Source organism: Drosophila willistoni, assembly GCF_018902025.1.
Source record: "Drosophila willistoni isolate 14030-0811.24 chromosome XL unlocalized genomic scaffold, UCI_dwil_1.1 Seg142, whole genome shotgun sequence".
NCBI lineage: Eukaryota > Metazoa > Arthropoda > Insecta > Diptera > Drosophilidae > Drosophila > Drosophila willistoni.
This window is the reverse complement of record NW_025814053.1, coordinates 8,411,391-8,438,605: the sequence shown is the minus strand read 5'-3', so window position 1 is coordinate 8,438,605 and position 27,215 is coordinate 8,411,391. Positions and strand designations below refer to the sequence as shown.

General features: G+C 37.3%; 3 protein-coding genes across 3 annotated transcripts; 1 reads left to right on the top strand and 2 right to left on the bottom strand.

Annotated features, from left to right (window-relative positions):
- The first annotated feature begins 7,642 nt into the window (after positions 1 to 7,642).
- Positions 7,643 to 9,195, top strand: LOC6644781 (27 kDa glycoprotein). The gene has a single exon (XM_002067279.3). It carries the CDS (start codon positions 7,658 to 7,660, stop codon positions 8,642 to 8,644), a length of 987 nt encoding a protein of 328 aa, XP_002067315.2. The 5' UTR covers positions 7,643 to 7,657; the 3' UTR covers positions 8,645 to 9,195.
- A 9,980-nt stretch (positions 9,196 to 19,175) lies between these two features.
- Positions 19,176 to 20,679, bottom strand: LOC124460525 (uncharacterized protein DDB_G0290301-like). The gene is made up of 2 exons (XM_047011533.1): positions 20,500 to 20,679; positions 19,176 to 20,385 (listed from the first exon to the last, which is right to left on the bottom strand). Exon 2 carries the CDS (start codon positions 20,280 to 20,282, stop codon positions 19,341 to 19,343), a length of 942 nt encoding a protein of 313 aa, XP_046867489.1. The 5' UTR covers positions 20,283 to 20,385; positions 20,500 to 20,679; the 3' UTR covers positions 19,176 to 19,340.
- A 3,270-nt stretch (positions 20,680 to 23,949) lies between these two features.
- LOC6644711 (succinate--CoA ligase [ADP/GDP-forming] subunit alpha, mitochondrial) lies at positions 23,950 to 25,355 on the bottom strand. Its single transcript, XM_002067281.4, has one exon. It carries the CDS (start codon positions 25,154 to 25,156, stop codon positions 24,101 to 24,103), a length of 1,056 nt encoding a protein of 351 aa, XP_002067317.1. The 5' UTR covers positions 25,157 to 25,355; the 3' UTR covers positions 23,950 to 24,100.
- Positions 25,356 to 27,215: the final 1,860 nt, after the last annotated feature.

Here is a 27,215-nt window from a genome sequence, read left to right as displayed (position 1 = left end):
TACGTTAAGTTTTTAGGAGAAGGCGCTGTGTCTGGCCGGTTTGGGTCGACTGGGTGTGCTGTGGGCTGGGGGGTGGGGGGTCGGGTAAGGTTGATAGGCGTAAATCCCATTGACTAAGCCGCGCATCAAAATCAAATCGGAGGCTTGCCGCGTCGATGCCAACAAGTCGATGGAAAAATGTAAATGTTTGCTGTCATTGAGTCGAGTTGAAAATGTTGGCGAAAGACCAAACCATACGTTAATAAACTCTCTAGGCAAGGCTGCCGCTACTACTACTACTACAGCAACAACAACAACAAAAAAAAGGACTAAAATGGAATGGGTGGAGAAGAAAGATGTGGTGTCCCGTTGAAGCAGGCGGTTTGGGTTGGCTCGATTTACATGAGCAAACATGGCGAAAGCATGTGTGTCTATGTACATACCTTGCTGCACCTCTCTCTCCCTCTCTCTGTCTCTCTCTCTCCCCCACTCTCTCTCCATCTCTTTCTCTGTTAGTCGGTCCTCTAACATCCTTTTGCTCTTGCGAATTTTCCACGACCACGTGCAGAGAAGACCTCACAAAAAAAAATAAATACATACATACATACATATATGTATGAATCTTCACGTGTGTGTGTGTGTGTGTGTGTGTGTTTATGGGTACGAGTGTGGGTATATCCTTATTAGGGTGATCCATAATTTGAGAATTTAATAATAAAATAAACCAAGAAATGCAATTCAATTGGCTTATCAATTTTAATTTTAATTTTTAGAGAGCTTTCAAATGCATTCAAAACTTCGCAAACTTTGAGTAACTCATTAATGAATACATGCTCATATTCATATTGAAATACCCTTTGAATGAATACTTATTTGAATATGTAAAACAAACAACATTGAATGAATGAATTTGTGTATGCAAATGAATATATCACATAATCATAACAAACACTCATTCAATCGTAATATTTTGAGTACCCCACTTAAAGGTAATCGAATGCGTTAGACTCAGAGTTCTCTTAGTATTAATAGTATTGACTCTGTGATCTTAGTTTCTATAAAGATTCCAGATATAATTTAATTTATTGAGTAGTTCGAAAGGGCATTTCATGCTGTCCTGGATTACCCTAATGTACCCATGATCCGAGAAGGAGCACTGTTTGGTAGCGCCAACATTTTGGATTTGGATTTGAAATGCAAACATCACCAACACCATCACGAATGCCATCTCCATCTCCATCTCTAACCCTGTCGCCACCTCCGTCTCCCATTCCACCTTCACCTTCACTTCTTTATTCTAGTGTTTGTGTTTGCCTATGTCAAAGACGAAAACGCGGGGGGGCGGGCGTGCGCCAACGTATTTCTTTTTTTGGCTTTTCACAAATATTCCTCAAATTCATTGAATTTCCACAAGAAAAAAAAAAAAGAAAAAATAAAATGAACGAAGGAACAAAATCGTCTGTTGGTTAGCGGAAATTCAAACGCAATCAAAGTGAAAAAAGTTCTAACCGAAGCTGAAAAGAATTGACTGCATACATACATATATGAATATATATAAACCCACAATATATCCCAGCCCTAGCCCCCCACCTTCACAGTTCTCCCTTGGCCTCCAATACCCTTTTCTTTTTTTCTTTTTGCCATATCAACAGCAACTGTCAGTCAATCTTCGAGTGTTTGCTAAAAAGCAGAGAGAGAGCAAAAAAAAAAAAAATATACCAAAAACCAAATCAAAAAAGAAAATAAGAATCCTCGACCCGTTTGTAAAGAGTTTCAGTTACCAATACAAGAACCATTCAAGCTTGAATAGACTTTATTTTCAGTTTTGGTTTTTTTTTTCTTTTTTTTTCTCCGGCTTAATGTTTATATAATTTGACTTTATCTAAAGGCCAGGCAAGGAACCCGATTGGCATTTGAAATGGGTGCCAAATCGTTGGGCAAGGGGCCATCACTCTCCTCCAATCCGAGTAATCCGATTTTGATTTATTTGTAGAAATCATTAAGCCTTATAGAGTCTACCAAAAAATATGTATATCCTTTCGTTAAAATATGCCAAAACATTGTTTTACTTAAAAGTATTAAACACATATCATTTCAAATCATTTCAAAAAATTACAAAAATTATACACAAAATTTGAAAAGAAGTTACTTTCTAGGTTTTAAGAAGGCTATACTCTTTTACCGTTATGTTCCAATCAGTCTTGGATATCGATATTTTAATAGGTTTGGTATTATAAAATTGGTCAGATGTTTGTAACGCTTAGAAGGAGACGTTTCCGACCCCATAAAGTAATATATATTATTGATCAGCATGAGAAGCTGAGTCGATATCGCCATGTCCGTCTGTCCGTCTTTGCAAATCAACTTCACGCTGCCATCTTAAGAGCTTTCGGGATGAAACTTGATATTAGAGCTACTTAGAGCTGATAAAGTATGAAAATTGTCAGGATCGGACCACTATATCATATAGTTATAGAAGAAACATAGATGAAGAAATTGGAGTATCCCTATGAATTTTACTAATATGATAGTTTTGGATATAAAACATCAGATCCCGAAATTTCAATCAGATCGGATAAATATAACACAAGTTACAGGCAATATGAATCGGCTCTACTACGTCATTGCTTAGAATCCACAGAGCAGCTGAGCACACGCATACACACACACACAGATGCAACGCTACGAAAACTGTATATGTATGCGTGTCAATCGTAGCATGGAGAAGAAGAAGAAAAAGAAATGGAAATGAAAATAATATTTGGAAGATTTTGTCTGTGCATTGATGAATTGATGATACTGTCAAACAGTTTGGAACATGTAAAAATATTATGGCCAAGGACTGCAAGGGTATATAAACTTCGGCACAGCCGAAATTAGCTTCTTTGATATTTTTTTAAAATTAAATTTACAAATTTTTTTATTTATTAAATTGTAAACTTTTTGTGGTACGAAGCAAGGGAGTAAAAGGTACTCCACTGGTCAAAAATCTTAATCAGTCTAACTTAGCTTTCAGCTGAACTAGAAAATTTAAAAAATATTGAAATGTACAAAATTTTACACGACTTTTAACCAAAATTTTATTTTAAACCCCACTTTCTGTTGGTCCTGTTTTAGCACATAAAAAATAAACTATGCAACCTGTCTGAAATATCCTAGTTCTGCTCATAGCCATTCACGAGGAGGAACATATCCCGGAAGTTTCGAATTTCCCCTCATTTCCTGTCCCGCCACGGATAAGGAACCATCAGCAATAACACCAAATGCATTTTCCTGTTATCTATGGTTTTTCTTCTTTGAATTTCTTTCAATCGTCCAATTTCAATACATTTTAGCTTGAACCTTTTGGCAATTGGCTAACTGCTTTTAGATGTGCTCTTAATATTTATCGTCTGCAATTAATATTTGCCACATAATTGTTATCAAAGTGTTTTTCAATTCATTGCTTTTTTTAAATATTGTTAATATAACAAATTAATGAGCATGTACATTTAATTAGCTTGCATTTCCTATTAATTGCATGGCAATCAAGTATTGAAAAATGATTTTTTTTGTTTTTATTTATCTGTGTCAAGTGATGTAGGCGTCGGCTTTGCCATCGACGTCGGCTTCAGCTTCGGAGTTAAATTAAATTGTGAATAATGTTTGGAGTGTCTCCATTGCAGAGAGAGAGAGACAGAGACAGAGACAGAGACAGAGACAGTGAGAGAGAGAGAGAGAGAGAGAGAGAGAGAGAGAGAGAGAGAGAGAGAGAGAGAGAGAGAAAATGATAGCAATAGATGTAATGCACAAATTATACGTTAAGAGTATACATTTTTTTCAGTTTCTTAGTTAATCACTTTTGTAGGGTATTCACATTCGCTTATTCTGATAAAAATTAAAAGAGAGTATCCAATTCCTATTTTCTCTACACTTTACAGTCAAAATCTGTTGAAAGACAAAACGTTTCTTCAAATACAAAAAGTCCTTTAACCTAAGAAATAAAGCATAGTCTACTTATAGGCTGACGTTTCTGTATTGTTTTCCCGGTTTTTTGTCTCTTTCTCTTCCCTCTTGTTGCACATGATGGCATAACAATATTTGGCGACATGTTTATGACTTGCAAACTATTCTATTCTGGCATACAAAGACCCAAAACCCTAGTACATCAACGTCATGATAGTCTATCGAAATATGTTTCTATATATCCATATATCCATCTATGTACATACAAATAAACTATGTATGTATATACATGAGAGTATATCCATTGATGTGGTGCACAAATTGTCAACATTTTGTAAGCAACAAAATCAATATGCTGGCCCCTCACAGTCTTCCTCTCGCTCTCTCTCTCTCTCTCTCTCTTTTCGATGAATGACGATGATGATGATCAGACATTGTGACGATGTTGGCGTGACTTTGGCATCGTTATAATGATTGCCATTGACTTGAACTTTGTTCCTAGTGCTGCTCCTGCTCCTGCTCCTCCTGCTGCTGCTGCTGCTGCTGTTGACGAAAAATCCATGCAATTTGACAGATATCAAGTTGTATGGCAATTGACACGCGGACATGTTGACACTTTGCAGCATGCATCTACCACATGGCAGGGGCATGGGCATGAGTATGGGGATGTGGGCATGGCACTTCAGTTTTAGTTGATCTGACACTGGGCCCTAGGATTATAACCTACTTTTATCTCTTCACCCTCTTTCACACGGGGCCCATTTTATGCTGTGTGTTTTATCCATTGAGTGCAATTTTTCAAGTTGTTGCCATAAAGTATGCAATTGTTTTTTGAACTTTGTTAAATGGGTTACGGCAACCCATTCGACTAGAGAATACCCTAAACAATTGGTTGCACAACTAAAAGTGATTCAATTAACATTTGCCCATGTATATATATGAATTTAATATCCATTTTTAGTTGTTTCTTGTTTGTTTTTAATTGCACTACAACATTTTCATATATTCCCATTTCGATGGCAAATGGTAAATATATTTGTTTACTGTTTTTGCGGTTTGTTTTAGTTATTACAATTTTTATACCTCAATTTGGTTACATTTTTGTGTTGTATCTGTGTGTCTGTGTGTTTGTTTGTTGTAAGCTCATCCACTTTGACTCACCCGCACTTCGCCCCCTTCCTGCCCCCAAACACACACCGCACACAATCGTTGCAAAAAAAAAATAAATAACAAAAACTCAAATTTACGCCGTATTTGTCATTTGTGTTTTGTGGTTTGAACTCGTTTTAATTGAATTGATGATAGACTATGGATGAATACGAAAACCGGGAGTAGCAGTTTTTGAACAATTCTCATTTCCCTCCTCGATGTGTGGCCGGCCAATGTGGCCACAATTACAGTTAAATGGCTTATCGATTAACATGCTAATCATACTATACTTAGTTCCATTCAAATTCATTTCATTTGCATTGAGAGCAAGTGCATAGGTAAATAATACTAAACTTGAAAACAAATCAAGTTCTTAAGTATAAGTTTATTTCCATTTTAATTCACTCAATTAATTTTCCAATTACAAGGGAAGCAAGCGAGTCCTGTTATCTGAACGTCAAGGAGATTGCAGGATATAAGGCAAATTACTATTTTAAGGAATTTATCCAGGTTTTTGCTGGGTTTGTCCTTTTGAGCTAATTGATTTGGAATTCTTGTGTTTAGGGTTTGAAAAAATGATTTGAAATCTTAAAAATTCATAAGATTTATTATACCCAGGTTTGAATTTTAAATTGGTTCTAAAATAATTAACAGACAGTATCTAATATTTAAATTGTTCTTAAAATTAAATGAATATTTTGCATACTTGTCTCATATTCATTTCCATTCAGTTCTGGTATTTATGTACCAGATAGTTTCAGAGATGCTAAATTAATTTTATATATTTAAAGGTAAATCCCTTTCTGTTACTTTCTGACAGCTGCCTCTCCGCCCTCTTGCCACTATATTCAGAAACATAATAATATTGAAGCTTTCGGTTCGATTTGTTGCAATGCTTCAAATGCACTTGTAATAATTGTAATATAATGTGGAATAAATGCATTCAACTGCATGGCTATATATATATATATATGTGTGTTTGTATATATGTTGAAAGAGAAACTGGAAGATAGATTGACAGGATGTAAATGTTATCATATCATCATCACAATCCTTTGACTTCTCTTCCTTCTCTAATTGGGATCAACACTAAATACGGAAACGGAAACGTTTGTAAAAGCATTTGGCAAAGGCATCCTATGTCTCTCAATTACCATTTTCCTACTTCCTTCCTTCCATTTCCATGTGTGCGTGTGTGTGTGTGTCTGTTCCTCTCTTTGTCCATAATCATGGCGATTGTTAAACAGCTTGCAAATTTATTGGCAACTGCAATTAGTTGGTCCAACATCCGTTCATTTCATTTCATTTCATGGGTTAGCAAACATTTGCAGGACACAGAAACATATTGGCCATTTATATGGAAAGGTTTCCATTTAATACAGCAAACAAAGTGAGAATAACTAAAATAACGAAGAGAGAGAGAGAGAGAGCGAGAGAGCGGGAGAGAGAGATAAAACAGATTCAAATACACTTCCTATTCCTACAGTCTATTCTTATCAGAATTGAATTTAAGTAAACAAATACTAATCACAATTTTAATACAAATCTAGGAAAAGCCTCGAATGAAATGATTGAATAAATTACACAGTCCGACATTTTTGAGGTCTTGCTAAATTGTTTTAAGTTTATAAGGTGTCCTATAGAAATTGCTAATTAAGACCCTGTACTTAGTTTTTGTCCAATAAAAAAATTATTATCTTACACTATTAATATATTAGGTATGATTTAAAAGTTATTTACAAAATATCATAATGCACAATATCTTACATTTTGGAGATGATTCTAAAATGAGTAAAATTTTATCCCAAAAGTATGCTAAGAATTTGTTGTTTTTAATTTTAATGATTTATTTCATAATTTAAAAATTTGTTTATTAGTAATGTTTGCAAACAAGAGCTATTTTTCACAAACAAAATATTTGAAAATTTGTTAAAAATGTACAAAAAATTCTTTAACTTTCTATAGTATACTTTTGGGTGCCTTTCTTTGAACTCCAGATCCACAGACTTTACAAAATTTGGACGTGTTGGGAAAAATCCGAGAATCAGTAAACCAAAAATCATGTCGGCCTGTGTTAAATATATAATGTATGGCTTATTCGATAATGTGGGATTGCGTTTAGCCCTCTCTTTCTGGAGTGCCTCTTGAATAAGTATACCTATTATACTTGACCAAAAAACTTGCACTTTAATAAAAAACCAAATGTATAGAGAGAGAGAAAGAAAAAGAGCAAAGTTTATTTTTCTAGTTTTTGAGTGTTTCTGACACAAATTCCAAGCCCATTTTGTGGTTTATAGTGTATACTTTTATATAATTTTTTTTATTTTTTTTTTGTTAATGGGGTTGCCGTAATCTCAGGCTTTGGCAGACAAGGCACCAGAGTGATATCTCGTAAAAAGAAAAGCAAAAAAAAAATAATAATAATAAAAAACTCATACTCAGAAACGTTGATAAGCTAATCGTGAACACGTTATCTCTGTCCCTAGCTGTCTCCCTCTCACGCTCGCTCGCTTTCTTTCTGTCTCTCCCTGTCTCTCTCTCTCTCCCTCTGTGTAGACTAAACTGAGGCAAGCAACAATCAGTCATGGCTAGCATATTGAAGCTACAACACTTATTTGTAGCCCTAATCGCTTACCTCGCGATATTCGTGGGGAACGGCGGCTTGGTTGTGTCTCAGGAGCCATCGAATGCCAAGCAATTGCTGAGCGATGCAGCCAACTTGAAGGATATCGAAGAGTTGAAGGCCAATTTCATACCCGAACAATATCGTAAATCGAATATCTCTCTGGCCGACTTGCAGGGATTATTGGAACGCAAGTGTGCCAAAGCGAATGCAGCTGTTGGCAATGTGAATGCCACCGAATTGAGCACCAAAATCCAACAGGCCGGCTTTCGGCTCACCGAGTGTGTTAACAATCTGGCAAATTTGACAGCCATATTGGATGAAATCGAGGATGCTCGTCCAAAGGGTGATCTGGATGTGGTATTCGAGAAATATTGCCTGCGCATGCCCCAGGCCAAGGCATGCATAGTCGACTTCAATGAGTCGCTGTTGCCATGCCTTTCCCGGGAGGAGCGTACCCACAATTCGGTGATGCAGCGGATTATGAACAAGCTGCTGGAGTTCATATGCTATAAGAATGGTGATCAGATTGCTTTGTTCATTGCCGAGCAGGGTCCCGAGTGTCTCGAACAGAATCGCGAGAATATTGGCAATTGTTTGAATCAAACATTCGGCGGTTATATGCCCAAGGAGCTGGCCAATATCGATCAGGTGAATCTACCCGACTTCATATTGGGCCCCTCGCAATGTGTGGACATTTATGACTTCGAGACATGCGTTGTCCGCCATTTGGAACGCTGCGAGACCATAACACCCAGCAATATTGTCGAGGCCATGTTCCGGTATGTGCGCAAGGAGTCCAAGTGCCAAGAGTCCATCGATAAGGCCATGAGCGAGCGACAATCGGCTTTACCATTGACTGGAAGTGCACCTGCCCTGCATCATCTCAACTGGAATGGAATGGTTAAGCTTGGCTTGGTTCTAGCTCTCTCCTTTGTCTCTCTATAAGAAATTTGTGTGTGTTTTTTTCGCTTTTTTTTTTACATATATTTTATAATTATATTTAATAAACATCAAAAATTCATATCCAGCCAGTTGCCATAAGCCGCTTAGGACCCTTCCTCCTCTTCAATTTTCTCCTTTTTTGTTATTCTTTCTCCTCAACTCTCTTTGGCCAAAAGGCAAAAGTGTTAAGCTGCATAAACACAAGCCTGAAATATGAGAGGGCAATGAATTGGTGGAGCAAGGAAAGAGAGAAACGACTCGGTGGCGTTTGGGGGAGGGCGGTGGAGGAGGAGGCGAACACCATATTGCAGTCGCGCTTATCGCATTTAGCAGGCAAAGGCAAGGGTCAGTCGCTTTGACTCTGACGCAACTCTTATCATCAGCGAGAACAAAGACACAGATGAAACAGAAAAAAATCCAACCGAATCGAAACTAAAAACGAAATCGAGGAGCCGACTAAGAGATCCCTTTTACGACCAAATAGAAATTATCAGATCGATCCCTGAATCGTTTACAAATTACGCTACATTCAATAAAAATTTCTAATTTCTCGAGTGACTGTTGTTTTACTATAAGAAGTGATAGTCTTATAACTGTTTAGCTTTAAAATCGAGTAATTGGGTCACAGAATAAGTTTAAATTTCAGTTCCCGTAAAGTCATATATAAATGAAGTGAGTATATAGGTACTTACATATGTATATTACAAGATGGAGAGTATGGAGAAGGAAACTTCCCACACCCAAAGATTGATGGGATCATCTTATGCAAGTTAAAAGAGAGTGAGAATAGCATAACTTTGGGGGCCACACACAGAAGTCACGCCACCCCAAGATCATTTAAAAATCTTCGAATGTAATCGTTTTTTTTTGTAGTGACTATCTTACTTTTTTCTGGTGAAAGGGTATTCGTTTCGTGTGGTTTTGAAGTTAGCTGGAACTTGGCTAAGCTTTAGCCATCGTCCTACAGTGAACTCTACGTATAAGCAAATTGATTTGCCACCTTCACAATGATGTTGGGGCCTTTTTCTTTTTCTGTTTCGTTTCGGTGTTTATTTTCATCGTAAATCATAAAAAATTGCGTATAAATCTAACTACACCCAAAGCAAGAAAGAAAAGAAACCGCAACTGTCATCATTTCACAGACGAGTGCCAAAGGGAAATGTGGTTGGCTGGGTGGTTGATGGGTTGGAAAAAGGAGCACCAAGAACTGGACAAAAAAATATATATATATGTATATATATAGGTATGTATATAGAAGGAAAGAGCAAAGCAAAAACGTTGGCCAACAGCTGAAGCGTGAAATGAATGGAGTTTTAGTTGGCTTAGTTCAGGGAGTTTATGGTTTGCACTTTTTTTTGTTCTCCTTTCTGTTTTCCGAAATATTTTTTGTTTTCCTTTTTTTTTTTTCTCTCTTTTTGGCTTCATATTATTGAAGACGATGGATAGAATATTTATGAAGGATTAGTGGGTCGAAAAGACGATATAGAAATTCCATTAAAAACTATCCATTACTTTTTTTAAATAGAAATATTAACAATACTTAATATATATTGATATAGGGATATGGTAATAAAAGTAGATAAGTAGATAAGAAAGATTGGTTCTTGATGTTAAACTAAAGTTTAGTTGCAGTTTAGTTAGTTGTTAGTTCAAAGGTTGATAAGGGCCATCAAATTTAATTACTTGGTCTTTGTTTTTTCTCTCTCTCTCTCTCTCTCTCATATTTGCAATACTCTCTTCATAGTCGACAAACTAAAGGGTATCAGAAACTTGGAATTCCTTTTTGTCTTTTTTAAATCATTTTCTTAAGTTTTCATTTCTATTGTTTTATTTTATTTTTTTAACTGAAGGGGACGAATTTTTTTTCTTTTTGGTTTGCTTAACGCCAAATTGAGAGCCAATAATTTGGCCAATGACGTGCAATTATTTATTGGAAGTATGTGTGTGGCTGTGTGTTTGTGTGTGTTTGTGTGTGTGTGTGTGTGTGTGTGGGAGGGCGTGATGGTTAACTTTTGAAAGGGGGGAATTCCATTCCTTTACCTCGGAACTTACCCGGCACTTGCTCGTATGGCACGTACAAAGTTTGTCTACAGCTCGTCCTCGCCGTAGTGAGGAGCCACGGCCGTGAATGCGAATTGCAAAAAAGTGCGGCAGAGAGTCGGCGAATGATTCATGGACGTTGCAATTTAGCTGCCAACTCGCGAAAAGTACCGGAAACGCATTCATTTTCCGCATTTTTCACATCAATAATAAAGTGCCCGCACCCAGAGAGAAAGAAGAACTAAAGTCCAAGTTGAATTGCCAGCCCCAAAAGAACAAGTCCAAAGCGTAGAAAGAGACCAAAGAGTAGAGGCGAGAGACAGCAATAGAAAGAACAGAACAGAAGGAGAAGAAGAAGGAGAAGAGAAACGCAAAGAGCAACAGCAGCAGGAGCTGGCGCAGTCCTAATTAAGTTTGTAACATTTATGACTTGTTAGCTCTGTGTGTGTGTGTGCATCTGTCCGTGTGTGTGTGTGTGTGTGTGAGCCAAAAAGAGTTTGACTAGCTAACGAACTAAAGGAACGAGAGTGAATAAGCAGAAATTTACTGAACGGGCTAAGTGGCTTAATTTGAAGCTTTCAAAGATATATTGATTGAATGCCTTTCAAATTGCAGCTCAATATTTATTGCCATTGATTGCTAAATAAGAGAAGTCAATTTCCAAAGTAAAATAAATTCAAATGCTTTTTCAATTGGCTAACATTTGATATTCATACCATGGATACGATGCATTTAAAATGAGTAAGCCAGGTATTGAAAGAATTCAAATTTAAAGGGCCAGATCGAACATGGCATACTCTTTTTTATACGCAGATTAAATTTTACATAATTTTCTGATGATGATCAATAGATGCAGATTACCTTTTTATATAGTTTAATAATAACATGGGTCACTTATTTTCTAGATTTTTACGAGACTTGAAGATTTCTAAAATTAAAACTTCTTAGTGATTTATATCAATATTAGAATATATTTAAAAATCGTTGATCCAATTATCATATTTTTATTTTCAAAAGTAAAGTCGAGAGAGAATATCACTACATTAAAAAACGTATCCGTCTTTGTCCTATACGGAAGCTATAGCCACAAGAACTTGGATTATTAGATATCTTGCTAGTAAGAAAGCATTACTTTCTCCTTAGAACCAGAAAAAGATAATTATTAGTCTTCTTTGTTTAAGGATTTAACAATTCACATGTAAACTTTGATGTTTCCTCTATATAACGCAAAAAAAAGATACAAATTGGATCAGCGATTCTCAAGATATGTCTATATATTTACACGTATCTCGAAAAAAACGGTGTTATTTTTCTAGAAGAACATTTAGAGATCTCCTGCCAATTTCCACTAAAAAGTTTTTCTTATTTTGAACAAATTTTAAAAATCTCTCAGGTCTTGAAGCAAAGTTAAACAGTTTTTAATATTTTCGTCACACTGTGTAATCGAATTAGAAGGAAAACTGTCTGCTTAACCAAAGGAATTTTGGTTCTATAGTTAATTTTAGCATTCAAGTAAATAAAGAAAGTCAATATATTAAACAAACAAATGGTAATTAAATATTATAACAATTGATGTATAACTATATTAGCAGCGATCATTCCTATGGGAGCTATGCATATGATATTGTCTAACGATCTTGCAGAATTGGAGATCTACAAGAATTGAACAGAAGATTTCAGCACAGTAGATCGAGCTGCTTGAACGGACTCATAAGCAAATAGAGGAAAGGACATGGCTTTAGTAGCCACATGCAGTGTGATTAACTTTCATTTTGATTTTTTGAAATCTTTTCAGTTGTTTGTTGATTATTGTATTTAGATGATGACCCGTAAATATTGTCATGCCAGGTTTAGCCCATTTTTTACCTGGTGCGTTTGAACAAAAAGCACCAGCAATAGTTTAGCACCGTCTAAAATATTTAATATTATAGTTAGATATGTGTGCTCTTTGAAGAAGTTTTAGATCAAGGGAATCTAAGATAAACCGCATACCAAAAGTGTTCAATTTAGCCCCAGCATTGTATGTAGTTCTTAAAGGGTTTGGGTTTGACGGCGTTTTACAATACTAATTTATACTAAAGTACCTTTTTTCTTGATCTACGAAGGAAAGTAAAATGAATTTACCTTCGAATGATACATGTTTTAGAAAAATCCACCAAAAATTAGATAGTTTTCAATGGATCCCCTTATTAAGATATTCATATATATATATACATATATATTGATTGTTAACCAGATTAATTTTTTAAGGTTTTTAAGTGAAATTATGTGAGTAAAATAAATTAGGGAAATTACATTGATTGTTTTGATAAATTATTGTTTTTGTTATCAATTTTAAATGGAATACAATTTTTATAGTTTTTGTTCATAGTTACTTGCATTCAACTTTCACTCACTATGATTAATGCAAATTTCAGTAGGAATTGGCGCTAATTGCAGGCCCCCAAACTAATGTATATTCCCTTTTGTTCACTTAGTGGCCACGCCCTTTCGCCAATCGCTCACTGCCCAACGCCCACAATAGCAAGAAGAACAAGAGTAGCAATTAATTGCCTTCATTTTTTGTATTTGTTTTTTTTGGTTCTTTTTGTTTTTACAACACTTCTTGCGCTTCATTTCAATTTAAGCCAAGGAACCAAGCCAAACCAAACCAGCCAACCAGCCAGCTAGCTGCTGCCTTTCCTCCTTTTAGCCCCACCTGCATCTTGGTTGAAATTTCACCGAAAATTCGTTGTGTAATGCATACAATGATTCTCTTTCTCTCTCGCTTTGTACCCCTCTTTCGTGCCCTTTGCGTCACTTATTCTCTGTTGTTCCCTTACCACTCCCCCCCTGCCACAGTGCCACCCTGCCCCCCTCCGCCTACTCTGCTCACACTCTTTAGCTTGTTGTTTATTACACTGCAACTTCCGTTACAAACGAAGATAAATTGTTAGTTTTTTGTTCTTGTTGTTTGTTAGTTGTGTTGCATTTGAGTTTTGCAGCAGCTGTTGCTGCTCTTCCCCTTTTTCTCTAACTCCACCTCTCTTTCCATTCCCCTTTCGTTGCTCCCCAAAAACTCTAAAAAAAAGAAAAACAATAACAACAATCAAAAATAACGAAATAAATTCAACCTCAAAAAAGGCAACAGTCCAAATTTCATTTGCCTTTTAGTAAGTTTTACAGAATTTGTTGTTTTTTTTTTTCTTTTTTTGGTTTAGTTGATGGATTTCCATTTGATAAGATTTGAATTTTCAAGTGTTTGCTTTAACGATTAAATTGAACCGAATAAAAGTTTCTGGTTTGATGGTTGAGCCATTAGAACTACATGGCTAATCCAGATTCTTATCACTAATATTGAACATGAGGCTTATCATAAGAGGAATACAGAGGAATATATAGGTACATACCTACACATATGTATTTATATGTATTCGACACTAATCGCACTATCTGTCTGCTGATAAGAATTTACTTTCAAATGCTTTTAAGCAGAGAATCCAACTTTTATTTTAGCATTAACGAAATATTGCCGATAGCAAACCTTTTAAATGGTTTAGTTACAAATTTAAAAGGTAAAAGAAGTAGATGGCATGAAATTTGTAACACTTGAGAAGGAAGTTCGATTTACTTTCTATTGTAGTTAAGACAAAATGTTTCTAAGTAACCCAAAAAATGACAAAAAATATGTGAATTACTCCTGAAACTTAATTTAAGAGTTAAATTAGATCTAGATATTCTTCAAAGAATTCATAATTGTAGCGTTATCCAAATTGGATTGGGGGATTTTCTTCATTAGAAGAAAAAATTGCAAAAACTCAGTCGGTTTATTAAAATCTTTTACAAAGTTATTTGTGGGTGGAGAAAATCTGAACTACACTAAACGTCAAGAATTTGGGTCATCACTCTATATACTTTCTGGGCCTGTTACATATATTTAGACTTTAATAAAAAAAACTGTATCCCTAAAAACATAAACAAAAAGAAAACCGCTCTAAGTCGTTCACCCTAAAAGTAGACCTCAAAAAATGTACATCATGATCCTGAATCAGTTACGCATACAGGAGGAGAATAATAGCTATTCGAAATGAATTTATTTGAAATAGTAGATTTTGTTGTTGTTATGGTGCCTCTAATTAATTTTAAGCTTAAAAACAATTTTTCGTTTTTCATGTGCTGGGGTCTATTTATAATTTGATCATGTTTGAACATTCAATTCGTTTCAAAACTTAAGCGAACAAGTCGAACAAATAATGTAAAATTTTTAGGTTTTTTGGTTGTAGATTGGACAGCTTTTGTTAAAAGAGTAAAAGTTTGATGGGGTAACATAATAATAATAATATAAATAATATTCTTTTTCCAACCCAGCGTCAGCGATTTTCAAGACATGTCCTAAATTATTATTATTATTAAAGTAAAGGATAAAGTTGTAAACTATTGACCTATTTATATTTTACAAGCACTGGCAAGTCCTTCGGCTTAGACGAAAAGTACATCCATACACTAGCCTGGGATTCGAACCCGGATCGTCGTTGTTCAGTTGACCATTGCCCATTGAAGGATTTTTATAAATGACTACAGTTCTTCTTATTATAAACATAACTTTAAATTTATTTTGTGTTGAAAAATTCTGTTTGCCAGTGTTTCGTTTGTTGTGTTTAATATTTTTAATTTTTTTGTTTTGCTGCCTGTTCTAAAAGGAAGAACAAACAGATTTAATTTTCCTAGCAACTGTCACTAAAATATATTGTTAGGTATGGCAAGTCTGCAGTTGAAATTGTTGAATTAAATTGATTGGTTGTAACATATTCTGCTTACCATTTTGAAATGTTTACTATTTCTTTGGGTTTAGGTATTTCTTTGACCATTATCTAGTTGAATTTCTATTGAGGTCTTAATGAAATTCAATGATTTGAAAAATAAAATGGATCAATAATCAGAGCTAGAGTTTTGGATTGAGATTATTGCAATATTTCAATATCGTTTCGCAATTTCGAATATGAAAATTGTGAATGTTTTAATTGTATAGCATACTTTTGTGAGTTGACCAATTAAATGAACAATTTAAAGATGGCAAATATATTGCAATGATATAAACATACATACACTATTTGTGTGTGTGTCTGTGTGTATGCGTGTGTCTCTGTGTCTGTCTGTGTCTTTGTGTGTGTGTGTGTGTTTGCTGTGAGAACAACTTCAATTGTGGTTTTTGGCTTGTCATGGCATTTATATGGTTCTGGTTTTTTTTTTTTGTTTTTTGTTCGTTTTGGCAACTTTCTGCAATTAAAAGCACATCAGATATTGTGTTGGCACCAAAAAAAACTCTGAAACAGGCAAAAAAACCTTCCTCTTCTTTCTTTTCTTTTTGTAGTTTGTGCTTCTTTTTTGTTGTTTTTTAGTCCTGTTGCAAACTGATGCTGCTGCGGCTGGCCGCAAGACGAGCAACAACTGAAACAACAAGAATAAAAATCAACTAAGTATGAAAAGAGAGGAGAAGAAAGCAGAAAAGGTGGGAAGGGAAAGGGGGTGGGGAAAAGAGTGTGCAAAGTGCATTTGGTTAACGGTAGAAATGACAGTGGGTAGCAACAATTTGGAGTTTTGTGGTAGCGTTGAGACTTTGCGGTTCTTTGTTACACACACACATACACATATACATATGTATGCATGTAAATATATTAGGGGTGTTCTTATTTTCAAAAATTCCTTTTAGTCCAAAAAGAAATCTTCAAAAAGTGTGGAGTCAATCGAATAATGTTGAAAGGGTGTGAAACTTTCCTAAACTTTTTAGTGTCATTGTTTCTTTTTACCATATCCAAGCACCATGGGAGTGAGCGAGATGGCGTGCAATTATATTATTAAGAACAACCTCTTAAGTATGTAGTATATGTCTACCCTTATACGCTATACAACACTGTTTATTTAGCGCAAGTTCTGTGTGTGTGTGTTCAGGTGTGTTTTGGGTGGCTTTAGTTGGACTGGGAAGGTAGGTTATCCAAAAACTTTTGTCGTTGACATCTTAATTTCTCTCACTTGTAAATTGAGCTGCGCCAGAAAACCGCAAATTAGACCCCAAAGTATACGTACTTTGTGGATGCCAAAATATCCCCCGTTTTCAAACATTTGAACTCACACGCACACAGACACAAAGACACAGCGACTGGGACTGGGACAGGCACATTCATGCGTAAAACCAACATGCATACGCATGTCGTCGTAGACACACACACACACATGCACACACACAGACAAAGCGCACTCGAAGTGTTACAAAGTTCAAGTGGGGAATATGAAGGCAATAAAACTAACCAAAGGACAGACTAGTTCGCTTAGGGTATTGGAAAGTAGACAAGGCGCACACACACACACACACATACACATGCAGATGCCCCCAATAGTTAAATTGAATAAGTATTGCTATAACTTAATAATTAAAGGCTTAATTTAATTGAAATCCCTACAGCTTTTGTGCTAATTTATTGAAAGTTTTTGTATGTTTATTTAATAGGTTTTCCTTTTCGAAAATGCAACATTTTCTTTGTGACCAGCATCAAATTTGTTTGTTAACTTCAATTATCGTATAGTGTTGCATCACTTCAATTAGCCCTTTGTTTGTTGGCATCAGAGAGAGAGAGAGATAGAGAGAAAGACAGCCGGTGCACATTTCCTGCAATTTCCCCAATGGGTTGCAATCGCGCTACTCTCTCTCTCTCTTCTTCTCAGCTACGCACAAACTGCAAAGGCAGGAATGGGGAAAAAAAGGGGGGGGGGAGGTGCAACCAGCAGGGTACGTGGAGCATTTCACACCGCGCCACGTAGACAAACATTTGCAAATGAGCGTTGAAGCATGGGACAAGGAGACGACCGCAGACCCAGACGCCTCAGGTGCCAATGACGATTCCCATCTCCATTCTACCTCATGTCTCTTACTCTCTAGTACTTGGTCTCTGTCTCTGTCTCTGTCTCCAACTCAATTCCCCAATTCCCCTTTGCCAGTTTCAATCTCGTTGACAGGTTTGAGCATTCGTCTGTGGGTACAATTGAAAGCGGGGGATTTCTTTTGCACTCTGTTTTGTTTTAGTCGTTTGATATATTTAAATATTTAATTAAAAATTTAAGTAATTTTAAGTGCCACAAAGTTTTATTCTAAATTCAATGGCCATGTCATTTGATCAAGGTTAAAAATAGTTGAGAATTACAACTAAATGAAGCGAATAAACATCAGAAGTGGAAAATTGAACTTAATAACTTAAAAATGCAGTAATTGAAGACGAATCGAATCAATGATTTAAAATTTTCTTTTTAATTTTCTCACATGTTTGATCAGTTGTTTCTTTATCAACACTTTTTGCCAAATTTTGCCCGTTCTCTTTACATTTCGTACTTTAAGCCAAGAGGTAAGAGATTGTATCGGACTAGATGTATGGGTTGTTGGAATTGTTGGTAAAATGCAATGAAATAAAGTTTAAATTAAAATCTTTAAGAAAATATTTAACTTCAATATTTATATTATCAAAAAATTTCCAAATACTTAAAACGAACAAAAAATTCAGCCTGAAAGTATGCAAAAAGGCAATGTTTTATAATTTAAAAGAAATTGAATTGCAAAAATAAAATAATTGCAATTATATTTTAGTCATACTAATGTTCTTGCCAAAAATGCAGACCTCTAACATTTAAATTGTATTTATGCCAAAAGAAACGAAATCTGGTCCAATGTGCAGAGCTTAGAATAACCGAGTTTAGTTGTTGTTTCGTTGTTATACGAATATTAAGTACGCTGCCAAGTTAACTTGGGATGTCTTGATAACTTTTCATAGAGCCCTCGAAACTCTGCAACACTAAAACCGCACCCCCACCCTACACACACACACACACACACACGCCCACTCACACAATTTACACACTTAATGGGAACGGAAATATTCTACTAACTAGCAAAAATTTGATTAAAACTGCATATTAAAATCTGTTGACAGCCATGACACATGGAAAAAAAAAAAATAGCAAAGGGGTAGGGGTCGGGGGGATAGGAAAAAAACCAAAACCAACCGCTGATGACATTAAAAGTCACCCCTTATGCGGTTAACTGAAAAATTATGCAAAGACGCAAAATGCGAGGGGAGACTGTGGTTTGGTGTGGTGGGCAATTGGGCGGTGGGGGCGGTGTGGGCGGTGCCGTTGCTGGGTTTGCCGTTTTTTGGCGAAACTTTCGGTTGATGTCACATGCTGTTGCGTATACGCCGTGGAGTACGCAGTATCGTGACATTTTTACGAGCAAGCAAATTGCACACAAATATTTAAACAAACTGGATGTCGCTTCAGTTAGTTGGTTCGTTGTTCGACGCAAAAGTTTATTAATTGCGACAGTAAAGTTGCTAACCGCCGAAAAATTTAAACTAAACCAAGGGGAATGGGGAGGGGGGCCTCCACCCCCTCCTCAACCTCCTCCAAGTACTCGGAGAATTGTCGCCCGCTGCTGCTGCTGCTGCTGTGTGAACTAAATTAAAAATTGGGATTTAACATGTTTAGTTTAAATTTCTTGTTGCAAAAAGAAGAAGTAAACAAAAATTCCATAACAGAGTTGCTAACAAAATATTCGATATACATAGTATGAAAACTTTTTCAATTATCAACCAAATTGCACTGATAAATTTTGAAATTTGTATTCTAGTTGCTAATTTTATTTGAATTTTGTTAGTTTCGGTTCATTATTATGAACATTTGCATCAGCATAGGCGCCACTCTTGATGAATTCGACAATGGAGTAGCGGGTCGCACGATAACGACCGACCATGCGACGATAGAAACGTTCATCTTCCGACTCACTGGAACTGGCACACGGTGTCGAGCAATCGGGACGACCATTCGAATCGCACATTTTTGGATATTCCCGGGGAGCAGGAGTTGAAGATGCTTCTACAATTTGCTTGGACTTGCTCAAATTTTGCTCAATGTCATCATCTGTTTGGGGCTTTTCTTCTGCTTGTTGCTTTTCTTCTGCTTGTTGCTTTTCTTCTGCTTGTTGCTTTCTATCCATGGTGGCTTTTCGGTCACCATTTTTCAGCTGTCGTTCATTTCGAGCTTGTTGCTCTCTTTGTTGTTCCTTCTCTTCAAGGTATTTTGCCAGTTTGTGATTTCTTTCCTGAATTTCCCGTTTAGTTAGCTGGCCAATCTCATTGCTTTTCCTTGGTAATAGTTTCTGTGGACAATCTTTCGATTGTAAACTTAATGATGTTCGTTGTTTGTTCGTTTTGAATCTAGCGATTTCTCCGGTGATCTCTTCAGAGATTGTTGGCTGTTTTTGTTCTTCACACGTTGCCAGATTCTTTTTGACACTAGAGACACGTTTTGGTCCATTGGCTTGATCGGATTGTTTCTGTAGTTTTGGTTTGTTTGCATTGGTTTCTGGCGCATCCAATTGATGCCTTGAACTTTGTTTGCTTTTTGAACTTCGGGCGGAGAGTTGCTTTTGTTCCTTACGTTTCTTTAGCTCCAGAGTAGCCAGTTCCTCCTGTTGCTCTCGAACCTTACGCTCCTGGATGGCTTGGGTTCTTTTGGCTGCAGCCGCTATAATGTGCCTACGTCCAGGTACTGCAGCATCTTTGGAATCCAGTCTTTTCATTATCCTCTATTTCGTTTTCTGAGGCGTAACAAAAAGTGTCCGCTTTGAATGAAAATTGATTTTTGTTTGAAATGGTTTTGATCAAAAAGTTGTCTCCCCTTGACTGTTGACAGTTGAGAGTTGACAGTTGACAAAACGTGACCAAGTTAGTAAGAAAATAAACCAATTTGGCTTGGTATACCCCCAAAGCCAATTCCCCCAACTGTTTGCCACTCACTCTTCTCTGCCATAGTTGCAATTAAGTGCAACATTTTGGGGTTTTGTTTGCATTTTAAGCCAAAGCACTAGAAACTTTCTCTGTGAATTGCAATGAAGAACAAGAAAAATAGAAGTTGAGCCACAAGGCTTAATTTGATGTGTAGGTGTGGGTGTGTGTGTGTGTGTGTGTGTGTGTGTGTGTGTGTGTGTGCGTGTGTGTGTGTGTGTGTGCGTGTGTGTGTGTGTGTGTGTGTGTGTGTGTGTGTGTGTGTGTAGTGTGGTATGATATAACCAAATGTCTTTGGGAAAGAAAGAATTTTGAAGCTGTTTATATCGTTTATGTGAAAAATTCAATTCATTTGACAACATTTCCATAGAAAATATCGATAACTTATCAGGGTTGTCACCTTCTCTGCAGTAGATCCGGAATGATGCATAACTTTTCAATGAGTGACGCCATAATAGTTTTTCCATATAATATAATTCAATTTTAATTCTTTTCCCTTTTCCTAAGCCAAATTACCAAAGTGCCTGTCAGTCGTCTGTCTGTCTGTCTGTCTGCCTGTCTGTCTGTCTGTCCCACACTGTTCGTGTATACATTTATAGTATGTATGTATATGTATTGTATCAGTAATCAAAATGGTCATTAAAAGGCCAACGACAAGGAACGAAGCTTTCCATTTTGCTGTGTACTTAATGGCTAGAAATTTTCTGCCTTTCGGAAAGCTTGTCTTACTTTAATTGCTTTTCACTGTTACTGCGGTCGACGAAATGGTTTGGGATTGTGGTCGGTTTGGGGCTTTGGTCTTGGGCACGGTATTGGGGATTGGGATCGAGATTGGGCAGCAAAGTCCTACCTCTCTACCTCCCTCACTGTTTTTGTCTCTCTTGGCTCTCGTCTCAGCTGCTCTCCGACAATTTTTAGTAAGAGGTTCTTTGCTCCTTTCGTTTTTCCTGTTGCTCCTTTTTTTTGAGACTTTTTGTTGTTGTTCTACTTCTCTTGAGTGGGTTGGGTTTGGCCCCTCAGGTGGAAAAATGGTGAATGTGTTTGACGTTTTGCTTTCCACCCATTACCAGCGCCAAGCTCTAACCAACCGTCTATATAATTTAAATGAAAACTCTACACACACACACACACACACACACACACACAGGCAGAGACTTAATAAGGAAAATGCATTTGCGCCTGCACTCTTGCCCATACAAGTGCCCCAGTTGTCAGAAAAAGTCGTAAGACTCCCTGCCACACATTTCCCCCCAGTCCTCTCCACTTCTTCTGCGTGTCTGCGGCATTTGCCAAATGGTTTGGCAAAAGAAAAAAATAAAAATAAAAGAAGAAAACTGAGAAAATAACAGAAACTACGTACGTACATAAGCTCAAGTGCAATGTTGACACCTAAGCAAAGAGCTAGCTAAGGCTAAGATACTCCAACGGATACTTGGAAAGCAGGCAAATACTTTTGGAAGACATGAAACTTTTTATACCCTTGCAAAAAGGGTATATTAATTTTGGTCAAAAGTGTGCAACGCATAGAAGGAAGCATCTCCGACCATATAAAGTATATATATTCTTGATCAGCACGACGAGACGAGTTCAAATAGCCATGTCCGTCCGTCCATCCGTCCGTCCGTCTGGATCAACTCAAACTCCTCCTAGACCGAAAGAGCTACAGAGCTGAAATTTCGCATGTAGGCTTGTATAAACTGCAGGCGTTGTATATCTCGGATTCAGCCGGATCGGATCACTATATCATATAGCTCCCATACAAATGGCAAAGTCATGAACAGTGACTTTTCTTAATAACTTTGTTATTTTCTAAGCTATGATCATGAAATTTAATATTGTTAAGTTAATTACACATATAAACGACTATGCAAAATTTGATCAAGATCGGGTGACTATATCATATAGCTCCCATAGGAACGATCTTTCGAAAACAGTGACTTTTGTCAATATCTTCGTTACTTTTGACGCGATTCCTTTTAAATTTAACATTTGTTAGTTTAATATATCTGTTATTGACTGTGCCAAATTTGATAAGGATCGGGTAGCTATATCATATAGCTCCCATAGGAACGATCGGTGGAAAACAGTGACTTTGATCAATATCTTCGTTATTTCCTATGCTAAGATTGTAGGCCGTTCTTTCGCAAACATTAACCTTTTTAGCTTGAGCGTTTTTCCATTTTGATGGCTATAGGTAAGGAAAGAGTTACCATAAAAGTTGCAAGGGTATACAAACTTTGACGCGGTCGAAGTTAGCCCCGGCCCTCTGGTTTTTTTTGCTTTGCCAACAAACCGATGGATGGCGGGACAAACAGGAAAGGGATTGTGCCACTTCAGCAGGGAAAATACTTGAAACTTTCTCTTCATCATTCAATACAAAATCTGTATACCCTTTGTTTCTGAGATTGACCAACAATTGTAAATGATAAATGTATTAATTTCAGGAAAAGGGATTTCAACATTTGTCAAGAGAATAGAATTCCAGAAGTAGGCGTGGCACATAAACGTTTAACGAGAGGAGAGGATGGGAGAAGGAGATATAAATGGGGTAGACAAAAAGTGCTCCTTGTCCTGACATAGCTGCTGAAGGGGACTTCATATGACAGCCGACTTATGCCACAACATTGTCAACGCCATCATCATCATCATTATCATCATAATTATTAGCAGACACACAGACACCCTCCCCCGCCTTCGACCCATTTGGGGCCCAACAAAACACAATGACACACAATGTGCGGTAATTAGTTTATAGCCGGCAGTTAGGCAAACATGATGGAAGAAAAAAACAACTGAAATTGGTTACCTGACATGACATGCAGGAGTCAGGCACTTCAACAATAACATTAACAACAGTTACAACAACAACATCAACAGCAACAACAACAACGAGGACAGCGGCGAGGGCAGAGTTAGGATATTTGAAAGTGTCGCTGCAGAGAAGAGTCAACCAAGCGAGTACCCTGGAGGCCAAAAGGTACTTCAACTGCAGATGAAATCCTCACATTGGCTTTGAAGTGAAACTTCTTTTGAATCGCTGTGAAACGAAAATAGACAATAAGTATGACTAGGGTTAAGGGACGAATTGATGACGAATCTAACCTCGATTACCCTTTCTTTTAACCTTCTTGTAGCCAGCAAACAAAAACAGGAGTCACTCGTCATCATCACTCGCAACAAAATTAGCTCATTTTTTTCTGAGGAGCAATTACTCTAAACACAAAACAAACACACACACGCACACACACACACACACAGAAGGCGAAAAAAAGTTGAGTAAACTTTCACTTTTTTGTTTTTGGAGGTGGTTACAGGAAATGAAAGTCATGTAATTGTCCTAAAAACCAAAAAAAAAAAAAACCCCGTTAAAAGCTATTAACTACTTATGAATTCCCATGACGAATCGATGACTGGATATGTGGGGCAGTATCTCATTTATAGAGAAGGAGAAACAGAATGATATCTTATGGCTTGTATATATTAAATTTCATGAATTTAGCTGATTTTTCTACAGCTTTGTTAAAATGAAATCTAGTTGAAAATTTGATAAACTATATATGCAAATGCCCTCCTATATATGTATGTATGTATAGCAAATATCCATCATCATCATCTACTTTTCAGTTTTGTTGGTCTTGCCGTTGGTTGATTTGGGGTCATTCGGTTTTGGGATGATCTTCAAGCGAACCATTTCATTGTGAAGTAACTGACCCATGTGACAGGGATTCTTGGCCACAATGACACCAGCCTTCTCCAGGGCAGCGACTTTATCCTTGGCAGCACCCTTGCCGCCCGATATAATGGCTCCGGCATGACCCATTCGTCGCCCTGGTGGAGCCGATTGCCCGGCAATGAAGGACACAACAGGCTTGGCATTGCAACCAGAATTATGCTCCTTTAGATAGTCCGCGGCATCTTCTTCGGCGGATCCGCCAATTTCACCAATTAGTATAATGCCCTTGGTCTCTGGATCGGCGAGAAAGATCTTGAGGCCATCTATGAAACTGGTGCCATTGAAGGGATCGCCGCCACAGCCGATGCACAGCGATTGACCGAGGCCGACACTTGTTGTCTGAAGCACGGCCTCGTAGGTGAGGGTGCCGGAGCGGGAAACAATGCCCACCGTGCCGCGTTTGTGTATATGCGATGGCATGATACCGATTTTGCATTGTTCGGGCGATATAATCCCCGGACAATTGGGCCCCAGCAGCCGTGATTTCTCCTGGCAGTTCAACATCTGCATAATCCGTACCATATCAACCTGTGGTATGCCCTCCGTGATGGCCACAATTAGGCCAATCTCATTCTCGATGGCCGCACAGATGCCTTCGCCAGCATTGTTGGGCGGTATAAAGATGGCAGTGGCATCGGGTTTCAGCTCCTTGACGGCCTCCTTGACTGTCTTGAAAACGGGCTTATCCAAATGCGTTGTTCCACCCTTGGAAGGCGACACGCCACCCACGATATTGGTTCCGTATTCCTGGGCGGCCTTGGCATGGAATGTACCCTGTTTGCCCGTGAAACCCTGTATCATCACTTTGGTCTCCTTCTTGATCTTTAGATTGGCAATGGTTTTCGCATAGTCGGCCTGATGTCGCATCGCTAGCCACTGGGCCAGATGATTGGGAGCCTGCAGGAGTCCACGACGCCAATTGATCAAGGACGACATGTTCTGTAGATGATGGACGAATATATATATTATATAAAAAGCGGAAATTTCAAAGGATTTATTTTTGGGGTATTTTTGCACATAAATCTGTATTTTTTTATTTTATTTTTTTTTTTTTTACGTTCTTTATCGAAAAGGATAACCGAAAAGTGATTTGATTTCTAGAGAATAGGAGAGCGAATACATATGTGAGTGTGTAGAAATGTTTAAAATCCAAGTATAACTCATGGCCGACTATAAAATGTTTCTACTACCAAGTCCCAGGGTTGTCGAGTCGCACAAATTATTCACTAGAGCACGTCTGAGAGATTTGTCCAAAAGCCATTCCAAAATTATTTGACCGGTGCGCGTCAATTTGGAAAGGAAATCCAAGTTTCAACATCGTGAGTCCCAAATGGCTTTGTTTTTAAAAACCAAAAGAATTGACTGACCCACCTCCTGCTGTGGGCGCCACCATCCGCCATCCACCATCCGGTTGGTACTGGACTGCACTCCCGTGTTGCACGCCGTGTCTCAACTTCCGACAACCAGTAACAGATACAACAAATATGAGGGGGGAAAAAAAACAAGGAAACAACTTGCTCCATCCACGGGCTTTGATTGTGGGGACAAACATAAACTTGCCCCGCCATGATGTCAGCATAAATCATTTGGGTGGAGATGCTGCACATGCAGATGCATCGCCGTTTGCTGGATACCGGGTTCCGGGCTCCTGGTCCCTGGTTTTATCCATCTTTTGCTTCTGAACTAAATGACTTCATCGCAAACAAATAAAATATCAATAACATCAAAAGTCCCATTAATCATCGGCGAAAATGAAATACAACAAAAAAAAATAAGAGAAAGCGATGAAGAGAGGAGCCCCAAAAGAAAGAAAAAGCGAAATAAAAACACAAGGATCCCATGCATCCCCTCTTCCCCTCTCTCCACCCCATTGTGTCCTCATCTTTTTGACCTTTAGCCGAGTTGCAGCCATTTTTATTTGACTGCCGCCGTTGCAGCGGTCTGAAAATGGAAAATGCAAATTGTTGGCGCGTCGCACAAAAGTATGCAAAAATTTCCTTCACGTACTCCACAGACGACAAAGAAGAAGAAGAGGGAGTAATAAACAAGAGCAATGGATATGGAGTAGACCGTACCGGTGTGGCCAATAGACAATGATCCAGGTCCAGGTAGATGGATCCTCCTCCCCTGGAGCTTAATTTTAATCTCTCTATGTCTTTTTTGACTTAAAGATGCAAAACTAAAATCAGATCGATCACAATATTTGATGGCTCTCTACCATCCATTGATAATTGGTATTCATATCACTAGCTTACAAATCAATTCCAAATTCATTTTCAGCATTGATTTCACTCAATAATATGCAATCGATTGCATTGTGTTGCCATATTTAACCCACTTCTATTATCATTTCATTTGCCATCCTCTCATATTTTTTTTGATTGCTCAATAGGAAACATTTGAGTTGAGCGAGCGTAAATTTGTTTGATTCACAACTTCTACATATGTGAATAGAATCATGGAAGTGCCACTAGAAGGGTGAACCCCAATCTCTTTGTGGCCAGGGAGACCATCAGCTTTATATGTTATCGTCATAAATAAATATAGGTACATACTTTTGCTTGGCCTAAGTAATGTTTGATAAACTGAAATAAAGTATTTGCAGGCTGACAAGTTTTACAATTTGTTAAATCTATTCAAATATTTCAATTATTTCAGCTCATCTGTCACACAATTCATGATTGAAAAATTTAATTCACTTTTGCCTAAAAGTATGCCAAGATTTAAATATCAATAGAATAATTCTAAGGAGCAGAACATGGACGATAGTTTCTACTATTAACTATGAATTTTATTTGATATTATTAATAAGTATAAACAAGTTACAGTTTTAGACTTTTAATTTATAATCAATGCGCGTAAAAGTTGATTTTTTTTAATTAACAATAATTTGAATGCCAGAACTGTGAAGTATATTAAATCTTCAAGTTTGACTCAGAAATTCGTTGTGAAATTTCAGAAAACTATAAAACTTCACCCCTTCGAATACTTTTAG